This window comes from Sapajus apella, unplaced genomic scaffold (genome assembly GCF_009761245.1).
Source record: "Sapajus apella isolate SASKATOON/1434 unplaced genomic scaffold, GSC_monkey_1.0 scaffold8, whole genome shotgun sequence".
Classification (NCBI taxonomy): Eukaryota; Metazoa; Chordata; class Mammalia; order Primates; family Cebidae; genus Sapajus; species Sapajus apella.
The window spans coordinates 4,371,665-4,392,035 of record NW_022436948.1 but is presented as its reverse complement, the minus strand read 5'-3'; the positions used below and the strand labels follow the sequence as shown (position 1 = coordinate 4,392,035).

Genomic DNA, 20,371 nt, shown 5'->3' with positions numbered 1-20,371 from the left:
GCATTCTGGAGCAAACCTCTCCCAAGACATGAGGAAAGAGAATGTAGGTAGAAACCGGTCGCTCTTGTGTAAGAATGTAATTAACGTCTAGGAGAAAGAAATGCACTCAGTGCACGTCGGGACTAGAAGAGAATGCAGAGAGAGCCCCTGGAGAAAGGTTTCAAGGCCACGCTTTGCTGCCTACAAGCCAGCCCTGGCTGGAGCCTGCTCACAGGGCTGTGGGCAGGAGCTTCTTCCACACCTGGTCTGAGCAGATGCCCCGCAAGGCAAGCACCAGGAGAATTCCCTTAGGGAAACACCACAGCCCTGCAGGGCTTGCTGCCTGTGACACATGACACATGCATGTTTGGCCTTTCTTCCTGGTTCCTGACACAAAGCTCTTAAAACCCTTGGAATCTCCCGAGAGATAAGAGTGCCTTTTGAGAAGAGTGTCTTTTGTTGTTATTTTTTGAGACAAGACCTCACTCTATCACCAGGCTGGAGTGCAGTGGTGCGATCTCGGCTCACTGCAACCTCCACCTCCCAGGTTCAAGCAATTCTCCTGCCTCAGCCTCCCAAGTAGCTGGGACTAAAGGCGTGTGCCACCACACCCGGCTAATTTTTGTATTTTTAGTAGAGACGGCTATGGCTGGTGATGTAATCAATCATGCCTAGGTGATGAAGCCTCCATAAAAACCCTGAAATGACACGGTTGGGGGAGCTTCCAAGGCGTTGAACACAGCTAGGTGCCGGGAGGGTGGCTCGCCCAGGCAGGACATGAGGCTCCTGGAGTCCCAGCCCTCCCCCTCCGCCTGCCAAAGCATACCTTCGACACAGCCGGTCCTGAGTCATATCCTTATAATAAACTAGTAATAGCAAGTAAACTGTTTTCCTGAGTTCTGTGCTGTGAGCCACTCTAGTAAGGTATGTGAACCCCAGGAAGGTGGGTTGGGGGAAATCTCTGATCTACAGACAATCAGAAGAACAGGGCACAAGCTTACAACTAGTATCTGAAGTGGGGGCAGTCTGGTGGCCCGCCCTGGTTTCCCAAAGTGCTGGGATTACAGGTGTGAGCCACTGCGCCCGGAATGGAGTTGAATTGTAGGATACCCAGTTGGCACCGCAGAGTTGAAGAACTGATAGTTGGTGTGAGAAAAAACCCCACACATTTGGTGTCTAAAGTGTTGTGAGTCAACAGCTGGGACTGCTCCTCGCCTCAGCCACGGCTGGGCCGGGCGTGGATCTGCACTTATCTATAGTCAGTCCTTCGGGATGACTCAAGCCGCTCCCAGCTCTGGAAGGCTGCACTCTGTATAGACGATACAGAGACTATGCACTCTGTGTAGACGATGCAGAGAGGGTTTTGCAGATGAACAGGATATTTGCGAAGGTGATGACTTGGACACACGGGGACCTTCAGGGGTGGCATGAGAAAGTCCAAGACAAAGGCCCCCAGTGGGCAGGGCAGCCAGTTCCACTGTGAGAGGTACCCACAAGGAGACTCCAGATGGAACACAAGCCCAGCGTTTGTCGTCGGAGAAGAGGTGGGAGTTCAGGCCAGCCAGTCCTCAGCCTCATCCCGATGATCAGAGATGGCATTATGCAACAGACATGCTGGGTTCCGGCGGCCTTGTCCCTGTCTTGGCTCAAATGCCAACCACATGTCCCTTGTCAAGGCTGAGTTAGAAAGATGAGAAAGATGCAACCTGACCTCATAGCGTGGGCTTTGAAAGGGAGGGGCAGTGCCCTGGGATGATAAGTTCACATTTCTTTTAGATCTCTTATTTGTCACAGGTCCTCAAGTTCTGTTACCGTTTTCTTTTTTTTTTCTTCTCAAGAATTATGCCCAGCTGAGGGAACACAAGGCGGTGCTGACATGGAATTCGGTGTAAATTTGGAGACCATGGGGGTGTGTGGCTTAGATACCAAAGAAGAAGAACACCACTGTGAACCTGCTGCCCGACATGGCAGCTCTAAAGTGGAACTCACAGAACGATATTCACAAAAAGAGGCCTTGGCGTCTTATCTTCTTAACACATGAAGGTTAAGCAATGTCCCATCCTGGACATTTTACAAGAGATTAAGCTGGCTGGATTCCTTTGCAAAACAGTGCCCTAAAAATGTGTCATGTTTGGCCAAGATGCTCGTCCAAGAACGAAAAAGGCCAGTACAGAATCTGAGCACCCGAGGGTGTTCCACTCCCAGCTGACCCCTGCCAGGAGCCCAGACAAATCCCAACAAGACTTCCTTCTTGGGGGTGTGCACAGCACCTAGGCTAGCCAGAGTGGCTGTGACGCTCGGAAGACCACCAGGCCTGCTCTTGCCACTCACGTAGCCCCATGAAAGGGACGGGTGGGGACCCGTCTACCTGACTGGCAGGCTCACTCCACCGCAAAGGACGGCACGAGCCACAGCCGTGACAAGGCAGTGGCAATGGCTCCTTTCCTCATTTGGCCACAAAAACGTAAAAGTCAAGAACGATGCGGAAAATTGTTGTGAAACAAAGCAAGAGCCCGTGTGTGCGCTTTTCGTCTGGCAGGAAAAAGCTTCCAGGAACGCTGTTAACAGCAGCCCCATCCCGGCGGGCGGCGGCAGGAAGTAGATGTTAAATAAAAAAGTTTGGACATTTTTAACTTTTTAGTGAGCATGAACTATTTCTGTAATTGTATCAAAACAAATGCAATTTAATCAGATATTTTCACTGGGTGAGGTGGCTCACACCTCTAACACCAGCACTTCGGAGGGCAGAGGACAACGGATTGCTTGAACCCAGTAGTTCAAGACCCACCTGGGCTACAAGGTGAGACCCCATCACTACAGAAAAAAACAAAAAAACTAGCCGGACATGGCGGGGCATGTCTGTAATCTCAGCTACTCGGAGGGCTGAGGCAGAAGGACTGCTGAGCCCAGGAGGTCGAGGCTGCTGTGAGCAGCACCTGTGCGGGTACACTCAGCCTGGGTGGCAGAGTGAGACCCTGTGTCAAAAAATAATAAATAATCCACTTCCTAAAAGGCTGCTTTTCTGACAATATGTATCAAGATCCTTAAAAATGTGCGTACTCTTTCTCAAGTACCGCTACTCTTCCACTTCCAGGAATAGCGAGGAAATAAACACATGAGCAGAAATAACAACAGAGGCAGGCGGAAACATTGAGCCCAGCATAGGCTTGGCATTGTCCCATGCGCTGTACCTGCGGTAACTCATTCCATCCTCACAGCCTGTCTGGGGGTGGGTATGATCCTCTACCTTTATAGATGAGAAGCCAAGCCACACACAGGAGGTGAAAGAATGGAGCCCAAGGGGCCCGGCTCCTAACCAGGACAGCATGGCCACTGCTTAACAGCCTCCACTCTTTTTTTTGTTTTGAGTGGAGTCTCACTCTGTCGCCCAGGCTGGAGTGCAATGGAGCGATCTCGGCTCACTGAAACCTCCGCCTCCCAGATTCCAGCTATTCTCCTGCCTCAACCTCCTGAGTAGCTGGGATTACAGGTGTGCACCACCATGCCCAGCTCATTTTTGTATTTTTAGTAGAGATGGGGTTTTGCCATGTTGGCCAGGCTGGTCCCAAACTCCTGACCTCGTGATCTACTTGCTCTGGCGTACCAAAGTGCTGGGATTAAAGGTGTAGGCCACAGCGCCCAGCCAGCCTTCACTCATACGCGTTCATTCATTAAAAGTTTTGAGGAATTTCAGTAACTTGGGAAAGAATATAAATGCAATACAGTGTAAATTGTAACAAAAAATAAATGCAGAAGAAAAAGACTGGCAGTGTACATGAACAGAGCTAATCACCAGTTCACACAATACCCTGTGTTTTTATTAAATATTATTCTGTGTTTTTCAAGTTTTCAACAATGAACTTGTCTTGATTTTATGGTAAGAGCAGAATTTCTATGTTTGAGACAGAATGGGCCCATGGTAGCCTGAGGTCTGAACTTGCCAATGCCTGTGAGTATCTGCAAACTGCAACATGCCCATCTGTGCTTGCTGAAGCCTGATCTCCACAGCCATAAGGGTCCTGATGCCGAGGACTGGGCACAGTGGCTCACACCTGTAACCCCAGCACTTTGGGAGGCCAAGGCAAGTGGATCATGAGGTCAGGGGTTCAAGACCAGCCTGGCCAACATGGTGAAAGCTTGTCTCTACTAAAAATACAAAAATTATTTGGGTGTGTTGGTGTTGCGCCTGTAATCCCAGCTACTTAGGAGGCTGAGGCAGGAGAATTGCTTGAACCCAGGAGGTGGAGGTTGCAGTGAGCAGAGATCATGTCACTCCAGCATGGGTGACACAGCAAGACTCCATCTCAAAAAAAAAAAGAAAAAAAAAAAAAGTCCTGACACTGGGAAAACTGGCTATCCACATCTAGAAGAATGAAATTAAACCCTTATCTCGCACATACAGAAAAGTCAACTCAAAATGGATGAAAAACTTAAATGTGAGACCAGAAACTATAAAACTACTAGAGAAAAACATAAGAGAAGCTTTAAGATATTGGATTTGGCATTGATTTTTTTTTTATATGATACCCAAAACACAGGCAACAAACACAAAAACAGACAAATGGGATTGCATCAAACTAAAAAGCTTGTGCACAGCCAAAGAATCATCAATGGAGTGAAGAGACAACCAACAAAGTGGAATAACTTATTTGCAAACCATATATTTGATGGGGTTAATATCCAAAATCAATAAGGAACTCAAATAGCTCAACAGCAAGGAAACAAATAGCCCAATTAAAAAATGGGCAAAGGGAGTCAGGCAAGATGGCTTACGCCTATAATCCCAGCACTTTGGGAGGCCAAGGCGGGTGGATCACAAGGTCAGGAGTTCAAGACCAGTCTGGCCAACATGGTGAAACTCCATCTCTACTAAAATTACAAAATTAGCCAGGCACGGTAGTGAGCGCCTGTAATCCCAGCTACTCAGAAGGCTGAGGCAGGAGAAACACTTGAACCTGGCAAGTGGAGGCTGCAGAGAGCCGAGATTGCACCACTGCACTTCAGCCTGGGCAACAGGAGCAAAAACACCATCTCAAAAAAAAAAAAAGAAAGAAAAGAAAAAGGAAAATGGGCAAAGGATCTGAATAGATGTTTCTCAAAAGGAGACATGCAGATGGCCAACAGGTCTATGAAAAGTGCTCAACATCACTAATCATCAGGGAAATGCAAATCAAAGCCACAATGAGACACCACCTCAAACCTGTGAGAACGGTGTAACAAGTGTTGGTAAGGATCTGGAGACAGGGAACCCCTGTGCAGTTTGTGACAGTATAAATTATTACGGCCATTATAGAAAACAATGTGGACGTGCCTTTAAAAATTAAACATAGAACTAACATACAGTCCAGCAATTCCACTGCTGCGTATACTGTTGACCCTCAAACGGCATGGGTTTCAACTGCACAGGTCCACTAACAGGTGGATTTTCTTCCACCTCTGCCACCCTGATACAGCAAGACCAGCCCCTCCTCTCCCTCCTCGTCCTCAGCTACTCAACATGAAGACGACAAGGATGAAGACCTTCATAATTATCCACTTCCACCTAATAAATAGTAAACAGATTTTTTCTTCCATATGATTGTCTTAATAACACTTTTCTCTAGCTTACTTCATTGTAAGAATAGAGTATAATACATATACAAAATATATGTCAATTGACTATGTTATCAGTAAGGCTTCTGGTCAACAGTAGGCTATTAGTAGTTAAGTTTCTGTGGAGTTAAAAGTTATATGTGGATTTTTGATGTCATGAGGTGTCAGTGCCCCAACCCTCACGCTGTTCAAAGGTCAATGATACATCCAAAGAAAATAAAATCAGACACCTGGAGCATTATTCAAAACAGGCAAGAGATAGCATCTGCCTAAGTGTTGACGGCAACAGATGAATGGAGAGAGAAAATGTGGTAGATACACACAACGGATATTGGCCTCAAAAATGAAGACAACCCTGCCGTTTGCAACAGCATGGGTAAACCTGGAGGACACTATGTTAAGTGAAATAAGCCAGGCACAGAAGGAGAAATTCCACATAATCTCACTTAAAAGTAGAATCTTAAAATGTTAAATGCAAAGAAACCAAGAGCAGAATGGTGGTCACCAGGGGCTAGGGAGTTGGGGACATTGGGGAGGTGTTGGTTAAAGGATTCCAAATTTCAGTTAGAAGGAATAAGTTCAAGAGATCTATTGTATACCATGGTGACTCAAGTTAATAACAATACATTATATACCTGAAAATTGCTAAAAGAGTACATTTTAAATTTCTAACCACACAAAATGGTAAGTATATGACATCATCCACGTTAGAGTTAGCCATTCCACATGTATGTGTATATCAAAACATGATGTATGCCATAAATATGTACAATTTTTGTCAACTTAAAAGATAAATTTTAAAAAGAAAATAAAGTCATTGATACTTGACAAGGATTGGCAAATCATAGCTCAGGTAAAGGAAGGGTAAACAAATTGAACGAAGCTTGCTATGTGAAATAATGAAATCTTTACGAAATCTCCATACCCTTCCATATTTTTTATTATTGTGGTAAAATACACATAAAATTTACTAGTTTAGCCATTTCTGAGTGCACATTCAGTGGCATTACATCCATTCACTCTGTTGTATCAACCATCACCACCACCCACCTCCAGAACTTGCTTCTTCCCAAATCTGAAACTCTGTCCTCATTAAGCACGAACTCCCCACTTTCCTCCCCCAAGCCCCTGGCGCCTCCATTCCACTTTCTGTCTCTGTGAATCAGGCTACTCCAGGGACCGCTAAGAAGTAGACTCATCCAGCATTTGTCCCTTTACATCTGGCTGATTTAACTGAGCACCATGTCCTCAAGGCTCGTCCATGTTGCACCCTGTGTCAGAATGTCCTTCCTTTCTCTGGCTGAATTACATTCTGCTGCGTGGATGAGCCACATTTTCTTCACCCGTTCGCCCATCAATAGGCGCTTGGGCTGATTCCACCTTTCAGCTGCTGTGAAAAACGGTGCTATGGTCATGGCCGTACAAATATGATGCTGTTTTCGACTTTAAATTTACATGTATTATTTCTGTCATGTTCATTTCTGGAACTGTGTTTATTAAAAGGATTACAATTGAATCACCTACTGTCTAAGGCCACTTTTCTGGCAATGTGAAGGTTTTTAAAGATAGACTCTTGCGATTTCCACAGTTCTGCTTCCTCCACTCCCTGCCCAGGCCACCCCTGAACATTCCACTCCTCTCTTACTTGGGAAAGTATCAGAAAACACCATACAGAAACCACTCAGCCACAAAGGGATTCGGTAACTATTTGCTACAAATAGAGAGGGTGCTCACCGCCAGGGAAGGCACCTCCAAGGAGCTCCAGGAGGTCAGGCCCACGGCTCTGTGCACCGCAGCTCCCCAGAGTGTAAAATGCGCAGCAGTGGTCCATCTGCCACAGGACCCTCCTGGCTCTCCAGGTGGTGCCAGTCTCAGCATCCTGCACTGCTGCCATGGGCTTCCTCCTGCAACCCTGGTATTTTCTGTGACTTCCTGACATTCATGACAAGGATTGTCTAAGTGTGGCTCCAGTACTGGGAAGGGTATGCAGGAAAGAGAGCTCTCCTATGCTGCTGGGGCACAGAAAACCAGACAGCACTTGGGTGACTGGCTCAGGAATGCTTGGTCAAGCTGAAGTGCACACACCAGCGACCCGCAGGTTCAGGCCTGCCCCTGGGATCCTCCAGTGCTTGTGTCTGAGGAGTCAGGAGGCACAGACTGAGATCCCAAATCCGAAAATCCAAAACCTGAACTCCTCCAAAATCCGAAACTTTTTGAGTGCTGATGTGATTCTCAAAGGAAATGCTCATTGCAGTATTTTGGATTTGAGATGCTTGACTAGTGAAAAATAATGCAAATATTCAAAAATCCCAAAAAAGATCTGATACCCAAAACACTCCTGATCCCACGAATTTCAGATAAAGGATGCTTAATCTGTACTTTTGGGAAAAAGAGAAAACAATTTAATTATCCAACAACAGGAGATGGGTAAGTGAGTGCAGGTTCATCTGGAATCCTGAATTACCATTGAAGCAAAATGAACTACAAAGAACATAACAAAAACCAACTTGGAGAAGTCTCAAAATTACGGTGATCTACATGGAGAAAGTTTGTTGCAAAAGTATACATAAGAAATGATAAAAGTGTTGAACACACAAAGAATACCCTAGCTGTCACATGGATACATGAAGAGGGGGGTGGGGGGCTGGTAACACTCTCTTCCATCTGGGGCCACACAGGCAACCCCTCTTTGCTGTCTGTGTAATGGTACACACACCCCTAACTTGATAATAAAGTGCAGACAGAGCCATAAACATCATACAGCAACACAGATGACATGTAAAAATAGGCTGAGGATGAAGGAGGAGCAGCCCAACTTTAGAAGAACAGTCAACACTGTAGGTAGGGAGAGGAGGAATGGAGGATGCAACCTCAGTGTAGATGATGCTTTCGAAAATATAGTATTTCTATACACATATGGGAAACATACATGTGAGTTATGGGGAAGGGGGAAGCACTAATTCCTTCTTTCTCCTCCTAAAGTGAGACCACACCCTCCTGTCTAACTGCAACTGTAGACTGTAAATTACAAATCAGTGCATTCAGCAGCCAACAAGAATACTATGTTTCTCCGCGTGGAGCTGGTCTTTGGATTTGCTAGTTATGCTGAACATAACTGGCAAATAAACTAGTTTTATTAATGGGGAAAATTCAGAGCCCAAGAGTAAGGAGTACATATATGAACCATAACAACAACTTGTATTAAAGATAACATTTCAGCTGGTCATGGAGAATCACATCTATAATCCCAGCACTTTGGGAGGCCAAGTTGGGAGGATCACTTGAAACTAAGAGTTCAAGCCAGCCTAGGCAACATAGCAAGACCCTATCTCTGCAAAAAGAAAAAAAGAAATAAAAAAATTGGCCAGGCATGGTGACATGCGCCTGCAGTTCCAGCTACTCAGGAGGCTGAGGCAGGAGGATCACTTGGGCCCAGAAGTCTGAGGGTACAGTAAGCTGATGCCCCCTGCACTCCAGCCTGGGCAACAGAGTAAGTTCCCCTCCCTAAAAAAAAACAAAAAAACAAAAAAATATGAAACGAAACCAAAAAAGAGAGAGAGAAAATTTCTTAGGACTTATCACAGAAGCTTTTACACTTCATGGTATCTGAACAGTCTAGTAAGTCAGCAACAGGAAAGTGAATTCTACAAAACATCGAGATAGCTCACATGTACATAAATACATGCATATAATTCTAGATATATCATAAATACACAAAGTCTACAATGTGACGTACATATTTGAGCAAGATACCAGAGGTACTGAGATGGAAGTCACCGGTTTAAGCTGTGCAAATCAATGCTTTTAACATATTCGCAGAGTTCTACAACTATTACCACCAGCATTTTAGAACATTTCATCACCCCAACATGAAACCTTAAACCCATCAGCAGTCACTCTCTGTACTCCCCCAACAGCCCCCCACCCAGGCCCTGGCAACACGAGCCTCCTTTGTGTTTCTACTGGTTTATCTATTCTGGATCATTCATATCCATGGAATCACACAATATGAGGCTTTTTGTGGATGGCCTTTTCTACTCGACATGGTATTTTCAGGGTTCATCTGCACTGGAGCGAGTGTCAGGCTCTCGTCCCTTTGCAAGGCGGAATAACGTGCCATTATGTGCATGGATCACACTTTCTTCACCACCCATCAGCTGATGAGCCAGATAGTTGTTATGATTTTGTTCTAGAGTAAGGGTTCTGCATTTTAGATGACTCTAAACAAAGTCAACTCTCTGCCCCAGCCATGAAGTTTCCTTCCTCCTGCAGGAGGGAACTTAAAGGCCTCCCCACTCACCTTCTCCTCCGCAGACCTGAGCACACTGGAGACCGCCTCCACCGCCAGCTCCAGGGGCTGCTGCCGTGGGTCCTCCTCGAAGGACAGGAAAGGCGGGCCCTGGAACAGAGGGGCAGCATGAGGAGGGGCATGCACAGGAGGGGCTGCACCTTTTAAATTACATATCTGTGTAAAGTTCCGAAAAATTAAGAAACTGCACTAATACATCTTTCTGTTAACTCTGTGCTTCTAAATAGCAGCGATGGTTAAAATATCAGTAGGTTTGCACCTCCGAGGAGCAGCTGGTGATGGTTGTGCTCAGTGGGCAGGGTTCAGCTATGGGAGAAGGCGGGGAAAGGACAGGAACCCAGGAATGAACCTGAAGTTGCCACAGGAAGGCAGCGAAGGGTGTTTTGAATCCTCCTGCTGACAGCATAAGGAAAAAAACACAGACTCTCAGGGTAGAGCCGCTTCCTGCACATCAGTGGATCAGTGGGTCTAGCAGGACACCTGGCCCAGCACAGAGGGCTCTGGGCTGTGTCCTCCCCGAGTCCTAGGGACAGTCCTCTACTCTGCTCTGGAAGTCACCACTCCCTGTTGTGTGTGGTTGCTGTGGCACGGTTACTTAGGGTGCCCCCCATTCTCCTCTCCTAGCCCCCAGGGGCTGGCCTCTCCCTGGGATCTGAGAGGGTAGACAAGATTCCTTGGCTAGAAATGTGCGCGCTTAGTGGCTGCCCACAGAGCAGACGCCTTGGCCCCTACTTCTCAGCCCTCTGGAGCCACCTGGCCCTGAGGTTCACCTTTGCCCTTGGCTCTGCATGTCCCCCCAGCCTCCTTCCAGGAAACTCAGTCAGCTCATGTCTGTTCTGGTTCTTGCAATTAAAAATCTCCAAGCAAGGCCGGGTGTGGTGGCTCACACGTGTAATCCCAGTACTTTGGGAGGCCAAGGCAGGCAGATTGCTCAAGGCCGGCAGTTTGAGACCAGCCTGGACAATATGGCAAAACCCTGTCGCTACCAAAAATACAAAATTAGCCGGATGTGGTGGCACACACGTGTAATCCCAGCTGCTCAGGAACCTGAGGCATGAGAAGCATGTGCCCCCAGGAGGCAGAGGTTGTATTTAGCTGAGATCACCCCCCAGACTGGGTCTCAAAAAGAAAAGAAAAAAATGCAAACAAGAGATGTGCAATTAAATGAACCGGACCACAAGGCAACAAGACCAGCACTTTATAACAAGGAAACCAGGGTTTACGTGGCCGGCCAAGTCCTGTCCTTTCAAAACGAAGCCCTTGAGAAGCCAAATGTGTATGCCAACAACACAGCCCTGGATCAAACTCCTTGAACTCTGCTCCTGATGTTCTGTAGAAAGCACGTCACGTTTAAGTAAGCTCTGACTGAGTGGTTAAAACCATGCAGCCCCAACGCTCCCATTGCATTCCATCCCATCTCCACCGTGGTGAGCTAGGTCCAGCTACGAGGCTGACCAAGGGTGGGACAGGGGAGGTGGTGTAAAACTGCGCCGCGGAGACTCCACCAACACGGTGCAAGTGAGCGAGCAATGAGGTTATGCTGTGACTAATTCTCGAGAATTCCCAATAACCACAAGTAAACCTAAAAGACAGAACGTTTTGATTTATACACTTCCAACCTCACCCTGTTCGTGCACTATCTACCTCATCCCCAAAAAATCAGCAGAGAATTAAATGTACTGCTGGAGAGGGATGAAATCACGGTTTCAGGACTGCTCTTCTGGCATTCTCTCTGGTGGGAATTTGTTTGGGTGGGACCTGCTGGCCAGGACCACGCTGTGAGCTTGGTGATGAGACAGTTCTGTGCACCTGGCCCTCTGGGCCTGAGAGAACAGAGCCCAGCACAGAGGCCAGTGCCAGGCAGGGAACCATGAGCAGGCAGCATGCCAGCGCTTGGAGGATGGAGTGGAGAAACTGTACTTTCTATAGTAGCCTAAAGATACAACGTTGCCTTACACCAGCCTGGGTGCAGACACATGCTCCCCTGGGCAGCAGATGAAGTGTTTACCCTCCTCCCTTGCTACCTTCTGAATTCAAACCTGGAAAAGAGTTTGCTGGGAATCTTAAGGTCAAGGGGTGGTCCCACAAGGAAAATAAGTTATTAAGAGAGAATGCTTTTCCTTTCCTGATCTGCCTAGTCCTTGAGTTTCAGGAGCAGGGCGTACTTGCCTGCCACACAACCACAAATTCAGGCATCTCTGCATCTCTGCTGCTGTGTCAATGCTGAGAGGACCCTCATTCCAGACCCCATTCCACTTAGACTAAAGGAAGATTTAATGTCCACATGGAAAAAGAAACACACAAGAATTGCCAGGAAAACACTGAAAAAGGAAAACAGGGTGACTAGCCCCACCAGATATTAAAACACACTATAGAAACCCCATAATTAAAACTGTGTGGCTCTAGTACACCAACAAACACATGCACTACAAATGAACAATATAACCATCCTGAAGGGGATGGGAAAAGACAGATACAACCTAAGAAACCTGGAAAACTGTATCTTGACTGCACATAAATGCTGTAATCCAGTAAATGTGTTTCATGGGTTGGGAACTCAGAAACTACTTTATGCATATACTAGAACTGAACACATAAGTAGGAAGTAAATAAGACAGCAGGTATCCCATGACCTACTCTTGAAGAAGGGAGTTAAGAATAAGAAAGGGAAACTACTAAAATGAACTCTGTACCATTGGACTAGAGGTACAGGATACAATCAGTTTTGAAGATAAACATAAAGAGAAATACACAGAAATACAGACGTGTGCACATGTGTTAGTATACACATGTATGCTTGCTATTACTGAATACTGAAAGGGAGCAATAAGAACCTAGCAGTAATGAACACACACAATGCCTAGGTCTTGGTTTCTAAACACTTCTCCAATAAAAGGAATCAGGGCCGCTTGAAGAAGTGGGTGAATCCAGGGCTGGGGAGGAGAAAATACAAGATGAGCCAAAAACAAACATTTAGTGGAAACATAAAGTAAGGAAATGAAAATAAATAGTGGGCTTGATGGAAGAACGAAGAGGCTGCTCTCAAAGGAGCACCGTGATGGCCCAAAGGAGAACAACTTCAGCGGCTGCTTCGGTTTGGCTCTGTTTGTAACCCCACGTGTCAAGGGAGGGACCTATAATCCCCACCTGCAGGGGGAGGGAGGTGAATGGATCATGGGGCCGTCTCCCCCATGCTGTTCTCATGGTAGTGAGTGAGTTCTCACAAGATCGGATGGTTTCATAAGCATTTGGAAGTTCCTCCTTACTTCTTCTCTCTACTGGCGCCTTGTGAAGAAGGTCCCTGCTTCCCCTTCCACCATGATTGTAAGTTTCCTGAGGCTTCTCCAGCCATGTGGAACTGTGAGTCAATTAAACAGCTTTCCTTTATAAATTACCCCCTCTCAGGGAAGTTCTTCACAGCAGTGTGAAAACAAACTGATACAGCAATATAATAAATAGTGATAGTACTGGACTATAACCCACAGAATAAATATCCATGAGTCCATGCTGAGCTGAACAATCAGATAAATATCTCACTGGAGGAGAAATGATGGTTCTCTCTTGCAGTAGAGTTCCAAATAATAAAGACAGGAAGGAAGAGGAAACAGAAAGTCACCATCAAGTGAGCTGCAGCTAAGTCACCGCTACAGACAGGATACACTGATGGTTGGAAAATCAATGAGGAAAAGTTTGAGGCACAGTGGGATCCGTGCAGGCTCAAAGTATCTCCCCACACTACCTGTTAGCCACAGCAGGAAAGACATAAGGAGGTGACGTGGTGGGGATCTGCATCCCCGCCCAAATCTCAGGTCAAACTGTAATCCCCAGTGTTGCCAGAGTGGCCTGGCGGGAAGAGACCGGATCATGGCAGGGGCAGTTCTCCTGAATCGTTTAGCACCATCCCCGCTTGTACTGCACAGTGAGTGAGTTCTCATGAGATCTGGTTGTTTAAAAGTGTACAGCACCTCCCACCTTTTTCTCTCCCTCCTGCTCTGGACCATATAAAATGAACCTGCTTCCCCTTCACCTTGCACCAATCATGGTGGATTCATGTAAGTTTCCTGGGGCCTCCCCAGAGGCAGAACTTGCCATGGTTCCTTACAGCCTGCAGAACCATCAGCCAACTAAACCTCTTTTCTTAGAAACGACCCCGTCTCAGGCATTACTTTCTGGCAATACGAGAATGGACTAATACAGGAAGATACATAAAATACATGAGGATGATCCCAGCAGAACTCAACCAAGTCACCACACCCAGCATCCACTGCAACAAGACACGCTGACATCACAAGCCCCATACACGGTGCACGCCACTTCTGTGGTTTGTATAACCTCACTCCAATCATATGGAAACACTAGACAAATGGAAAGACGGTCAGCAAAATAATGATCAATAGTCTTCAGTTATCAAGGTCATAAAAAACAAAGAAAGACAGAGAAACCCTGGCAGACTGCAGGTGATGAAGAAGTCACTCAATGCGGCAGGAACCCTCAACAGGACCCTAGAATGATAAAAGGAGACAAGTGGAAAACTGGTGAAATGCAAAGAAGGCCTTTGGTTTAGTTGTTAGGCATTGTGACAATGTTAATTTCTTGAACTATTACATTAATCTCATTGTCTTATGAATCATAGTAACATGGTACCAATGTTAATTTCTTGGTTCTGATCATTGAGCTGTGGTTATGCAAGGCTGAGTGAGGAACATATGAAAACTGAATTACTTTTTTCAACTTTTCTGTGAAAGCAGTTCAAAATAAAGTTTAAAAAAGAAGACTTTAAAGAGAGCAGCCCACCTTTATTGACTCACTAAGTGCCAGGCATTTTGTAAATGCCTCACACAGGTCTGATCTCACCTCCAGGAGAGTAGATTTTGTTTCTGGATTGAATTCAAAGTTATCCCTTCTACAGACGATGCACAGAGACTCTCCCAGGATCGCACAGCGGGGAGTGCAGAACTGGAGCACAAGCAAACCTGCACCCAACTCCAGAGCTTCCCCACGGGCTAAAGTACCCTTCTTCCTCAGCAACCTGGCAGGAGCCCTCGGGAGTGGAAGTTAGCTTTGGCTGAATTTTAGTTGATGTGAACACTACACCCACACTTTCCTGAATTCCTGTCTTGTTGGGAGAATGGGTGAGTGCAAAGAACAAGCTGAACTGGGGCCTATTCCTGGGTTTTGCATTGATGACTTGCAAAGCCATCAGAGCTTCCTTTAATGTTGATTCTTTAGAAGTGAAAAACAAAGCACATTAAACAGCTTGTATTGCCCAGGCCTGGCTGGTTCCCAAGACAGAAGGCCTGAGTCCAGATGGGGTAATGGGCATCACCACTGTTTCTCCCAGCCAGGGACCCATCATTCACCCCACTGCGCCCAGGGCCTGCCCAGAGCCGGCTTTGTGCTGGGCACTGGGTCTGGCTCTGCCCAGACAGCCCCTGGCTCTAACCCAGCTCACAATGCCGGGAGCTGACCAGGGCATAAGTTACTCTGGGGGGTTGGGAGAAGGGCAGGGCAGGGAGCATCCTGGCTGAAGGGGACGATCAGGGACCTCTGAGCTGAGACCCAAAAGATTTAGAGAAGTTAAATAAACAGAAAAGAGATAAGAATCTTAAACAAAAGGAATGACCTGCGGGAAGGCATCATATAGGAAAGGTCCCTGGACACGAGCAACAGAAGGGTCCCCGGTGGAGGGTGCCGGGTTTATAGCCCCAAAGCGGTGCACGTTACTTCTACTGGCAGAGGGAAGGCATCCCGCAGTAGCGGTCACAGTTCTGCCAACCGGCTTCCTACATCATGGCCACCGTCATTGGTCAAGGAGTTTGGACTCTGTGAGCATGACTGGAAGGTCATTACAAAGATTCTGAAGTCTGGTGGCCACTTTGTTTACTTTTTAAATACAGAAACTCCTATTCAAGTCAGTGCTATTAATAACATGTTCCAAGTTCACACGGCATCTTTTTTTTTTTTTTTTCCCCACAAAGACTGCAAATTGTTTAATAGTCTTGGTCATCTGCATTTAGAACATTCGTCTAAAGAAATCCTGGGCTGAAGGACTAAAGAAATAAACAGCGTTGGGGACCCTCCTAGTCCGGGGCCTCATCCCACTCTGGTGGGCCACTGCTAGATAAGCCCAGATTCAGGCCACAGAACATGGGCCTCACTTCAGGACGGGGGCTGCCCACATGTGGTCTAGACGGCATCAGCCTTGGGAGGAGTGCTGTGCGGCCCACGGGCGGGGGCCACTGCTGCAAGCGTGCCACTCCCAGAGTCAGGAGACTGTGGGACAGCAGTCCCGGAAACTTCCAAGCAGGTGTCGGGGGTATAACTGATCATCATGGACCACTTTGTAAATGTTGATGTATTCGCAGGGTAGCAAAAGGAAAATCTCAGCTGGTGCTTTCAGATGCCATATTAGTTCTCAGTCTAAGGAGCCTGACCTGAGACTGCGCCAGTTCTGGGATCTTCTGTTCTCTGTGACCAAAGAGCCATCTCATCAGTGGGAATTAGGTGTCTGCAACACCAGACCAAGCAGAGAGGCAAGTGTCAATGCTAAAACAACCGCTTTTAGGTGGTGCTGGGTGAAAGAGGAACTCTGATGGACAGCAAGTGTATGCTAGCAGCTTCTTACCGGTGATTCTCAATCCATGGGGCACCCTCGTGTCCCCCCCAGGCCTACTCAGGCAGATGTAGGGGCAGGAATGGGTGCTGCTAAGCTCTCTGGGTGAGACTCTGGTGATCCCTGTCCGCCTGGCATCCACCTGGCCGGTCAGCAGATCAGCAATGGTTTCCCCTGACGTCAGTGCAAACCACTGTCACATATAATTCAGAACCCTTTCTGGAATAAGGGTGGGAACCTGAGGTCCTTGCAACATGGGAGCTGTGCTGCTGTGGTGGTAATCAGAGAGCAGGAGAATCCTCAGAGAGCACAGGGACTCCTCCGGAGCTGACCAGTCCTTGGGTCCCAGGAGGCGTGAGCCACTGTTTGGGATAACACATTAACAACTTGACTCTCTGAGGCCTTCTTGCTGGCTCTCATTTAAAGGAAATATTTGGGTCTCCAAGTTGAAACTGCTTCCCACAAAGGAACAGGCTGCAGCCACGGATGGGCAGACCTCGGCAAATCCCTCTGGCTCATGGGCTTCAGTCGCCCCTTCTAGTGAAGGAAGGGGCTTTGGCTAGGAGACTTTTTAGGGTTTCTTTCCATCTTAAAATACAAAGCTGGGATAAAACTTGGAATGGGAGGAGTTATCGTCTCCACTGGATAGAAAACTCCACTTTTCACAGAGAATGCTGGGTGTGATTAAGTTATTACCAGTGTTTTCTCAATCCCTAAGCGACAGGCCAGCATCCTCCCTGGGTAGGACAGAGTGATATGAGGACAAGGCAGAGGCAGGAGGGGGAGCACTAAGCTGTGGCTCTCTGGGCAGGCGGGCGGGCGAGAGCGGGCTTGGAGTGTCAGCCCTAATCCGAGATTAGTAGGAATCGAGGTGGGGGAGGGCAACAAGAAGCTCCTGCCAGAGTCAGGGCGGCCATGAATGCACACAGCAGCCCCTGCTCTCCCACACTGCCATCGCTGTCACCACAGTGATGGCCCAGGACGTTGGGAAGGTATGTGACAAGTGCCGGAGTCAGGGCGGCCTGGAATGCAAATACCACCACCTGCTCACCCACAGTGCCATCGCCCACACATAGCAGTGTGGCTCAGAATGCTGGGAGGGTGTGCGACCTTCACTCACAGGAGCCCAGTCACCCAGATCCTATCCGCCTGCAAAACCTTCCATTTGAATGCAAATGAAACGACATTCCCAGGCATCAGGGCTGTGTCCCCCGCCCCCAGAAAGTAAGCAATACCAACAACTGATGTCCCAGAACTGATGGACTATGTCCATGCAAAAATGCCAGAGATGTCCCTGGGCTGGGACACTACTGCCTCTTCCAGGCAGGAGGTCAGGAGAGATTGGTGGCTGAGACTGCAGCATGTGGCCCACAGCAGAGAGGGAACAGAGGAGGCGCAAACACGCCGAGACCCTCTCTCCTCTCCCTGAATGCAAACCCTCCCTGCTCGCACACAAAAACTCAGGTAAAAAGTTTTCATCCAAAACTTTCAAATATTTCCTTCTGTGTTCTCAGACTGACTTGAGCAGCCCAAGACAGATGCCAGGGTGGGGATGTCCTCTCCTCTGCCTCTCGCCCTTCAGGCATATGCGAATATGGAAGGATCTTCTCCAAGGTGATCACATTTTCTGAGGCCAATGAAGAGATGTCAGGAAAAGAACCAACTCACATATACAGGAGGTAGGGTCACTGCCTCCGAGCCCGAAACTCCAAAGTCAGAAGCAGAACTTACAAGTCATTCCCACAAAGGACAGAGATGAGATCTGTGCCCAATCACGCCACCAGCCTGCAGAGGATTCAGCCTCAGAATCCAGGCCTTGATACCAGGTCAGTCAGGGGTTGGTGATGGCAGCTTCCCGGAGAAATACCTGTATTTGCTCCTGGATGTGAGGACAACAGCGCTGGAGGGCTCGCAAAGAGACATCTGGTTTCCCTGAGAAGCTATCCAGCACTAGACAGCTGAGGCACAGATTCTGGGGACCAGGACAAAAGTCAGCCGACTGCCCCTGAAGCCTTTTTTCATCCAAAAGGTATAGTCATTTATTTTCTTTTTCAAGAGTTCAGAACAAGGTCTCTTGATGTGCTGGCTGCATACTGACATTCAAAGCTTTTTTGTTTTTTAACTTCCATGGCCATGTCTTCCAAGGCCATGGCACAAAGACCAAGCACAGGGCGGCCCACCATGGAATATTCTGAAGGTTGATGGGTTCGGATATTCAAAATTAGCAATTTTGCTATTTCTACAGCGAATGACCACTGAGCTGCAAACACAGGTGCAGGAAACTGTGTCCTGGAACACCTAGAGCAGTGGCCAAGACCACAGGCCTCCCCAGACCCACCGAGGCTCCAACCCCTCCTGTGAAATGCCCGAGGACAGTAGACGCCAGAGCTTGGCATTAAACTAAGATGTCTTCAAAGCAAAAATAAGTCACCAAGTAATCAGCGGCTATGGGAACACCCACAGGACTGTGAGGCCGCAGAGGTAAGAGAGAGGCCCTTCACCTGCAGGCCAGGGCCACTGGGCGCCAGCTCTGCAGCCCACAGGCTCTGTGGCCTTGGGCAGGCTGTTTGCCTTCTCCGGGCCTCGGTTTCCCCATCTGTAAAACCGTCGTAACACCCATGTCGTAGGAGTTTTGAGGACTCAGAGGTGGCAGGCGCACCGAAAGCCCCAGTAGGATGTCTGCCCAGTGACTGGCCTCCAGCAAATGATCAGTATTTTTATATAACAAGAAGTGCAAGTCTTTGGAGATAAATTCTTGGTGAAATTCAGCTCTGCGAGAGGAGGGAGCACATTGGGGTCAGAGCTATTCACGTATCAGGTGCAAGCTCAGTACGTGTCCTATAGGGCACTGGAATTGGCCCCGGACTCCAGGCAGGCAGGTACCGGCTGGCGCGGTACCGGCGGTCCCTCCAGCCGTCAGCCTGTCCCCCGCGGAGCCCAGGGCCTGGCGCACCTGACGTCTGGGGAATAAAATCCATCACTTTGGTCTCCCGTCAAGGGTCCTGGTTCCCCCGTCTCTCTCCTAACTCTCATGGATGCTCGGCGCTGCGGGGAGGACTCACTTCGCCTCGGTCAGGGGCTGCAGCGACGCCTCCAGGAGACAGCTCTGCCCGGCCCGCCCGCCCCGGCCTCGGCCACCCCCGGCCCGCAGTCCCGGAAACTCACCCCTTTCCTCTCGGCCTCCTCGTTCAGGGCGGTCACCCAGGCCGCCTGCCACTGGCTCCTCCAGCTGCCCAGCGTCAGGATCCAGGACAGCAGCGCGTCGGACCCCCGGCGCGGCCCCTCGCCAGGCTCCAGCGCCGGCCGCCGTAGCTGGGGTCGCACCCTGGCCAGCGCCCACTGCGCCAGGTACAGGCCCACCGTGGCCAGGGCCGCGACGAAGAGCGACACCAGCGCGAGCCACTGCACCTCCCCGAGCCACGAGCCCAGCCGGGCCAAGGCCATGGTGCATCCCCGGCCCGCCTCGCCCCAACTTCCCCGGCAGCCCCGGGCGCGGGCGGCGGGCTCAGGATACGCTCTGGTTGCGGCCGCGGCGCGCGGGGGGCGTGGAGGGGGCGCGGCGGGGCCGGAGCCCAGCGAGGAGCGCGGCCCGGGGCCTCCGGGCGGGGCGGAAACGCGCGGCGGCCGGGGCTGGGCGCAAGCCCCGCACACCTGCGGAACAGGGGCGCGAGCTGACCCCGCGGCCGGCGCTCCCGACTCGGCGTCTGGGAAGTTCCCGGGCCGCGGCCGGGCTCGCTTGCTCCTGCGCGCCGCCCCGGGCGTCCCGCCCGCGGCCCAGCGGTGGCCGGAGGAGGCTCGGGCCGCGGGGCGGGGCGGGGCGGGGGCGGGGCCGGAGGGAGGGGCGGGGCCGGAGGGAGGGGCGGGGCCGGAGGGAGGGG

The 20,371-nt window shown here is 49.1% G+C and overlaps 1 protein-coding gene across 3 annotated transcripts in view; it reads right to left on the bottom strand.

Annotated features, from left to right (window-relative positions):
* Positions 1-20,226, bottom strand: part of C2CD2 (C2 calcium dependent domain containing 2) — a 62,851-nt gene extending 42,625 nt beyond the window's left edge. For all 3 annotated transcript variants that reach the window (XM_032276808.1, XM_032276809.1, XM_032276810.1), the window contains exons 1-2: positions 19,659-20,226; positions 9,872-9,970 (exon numbers count right to left, since the gene is read on the bottom strand). In XM_032276808.1, coding sequence (XP_032132699.1) covers positions 9,872-9,970; positions 19,659-19,937 — 378 coding nt within the window. In that variant the 5' untranslated portion in view covers positions 19,938-20,226. The remainder of the gene's footprint in view (positions 1-9,871; positions 9,971-19,658) is intronic.
* Positions 20,227-20,371: the final 145 nt, after the last annotated feature.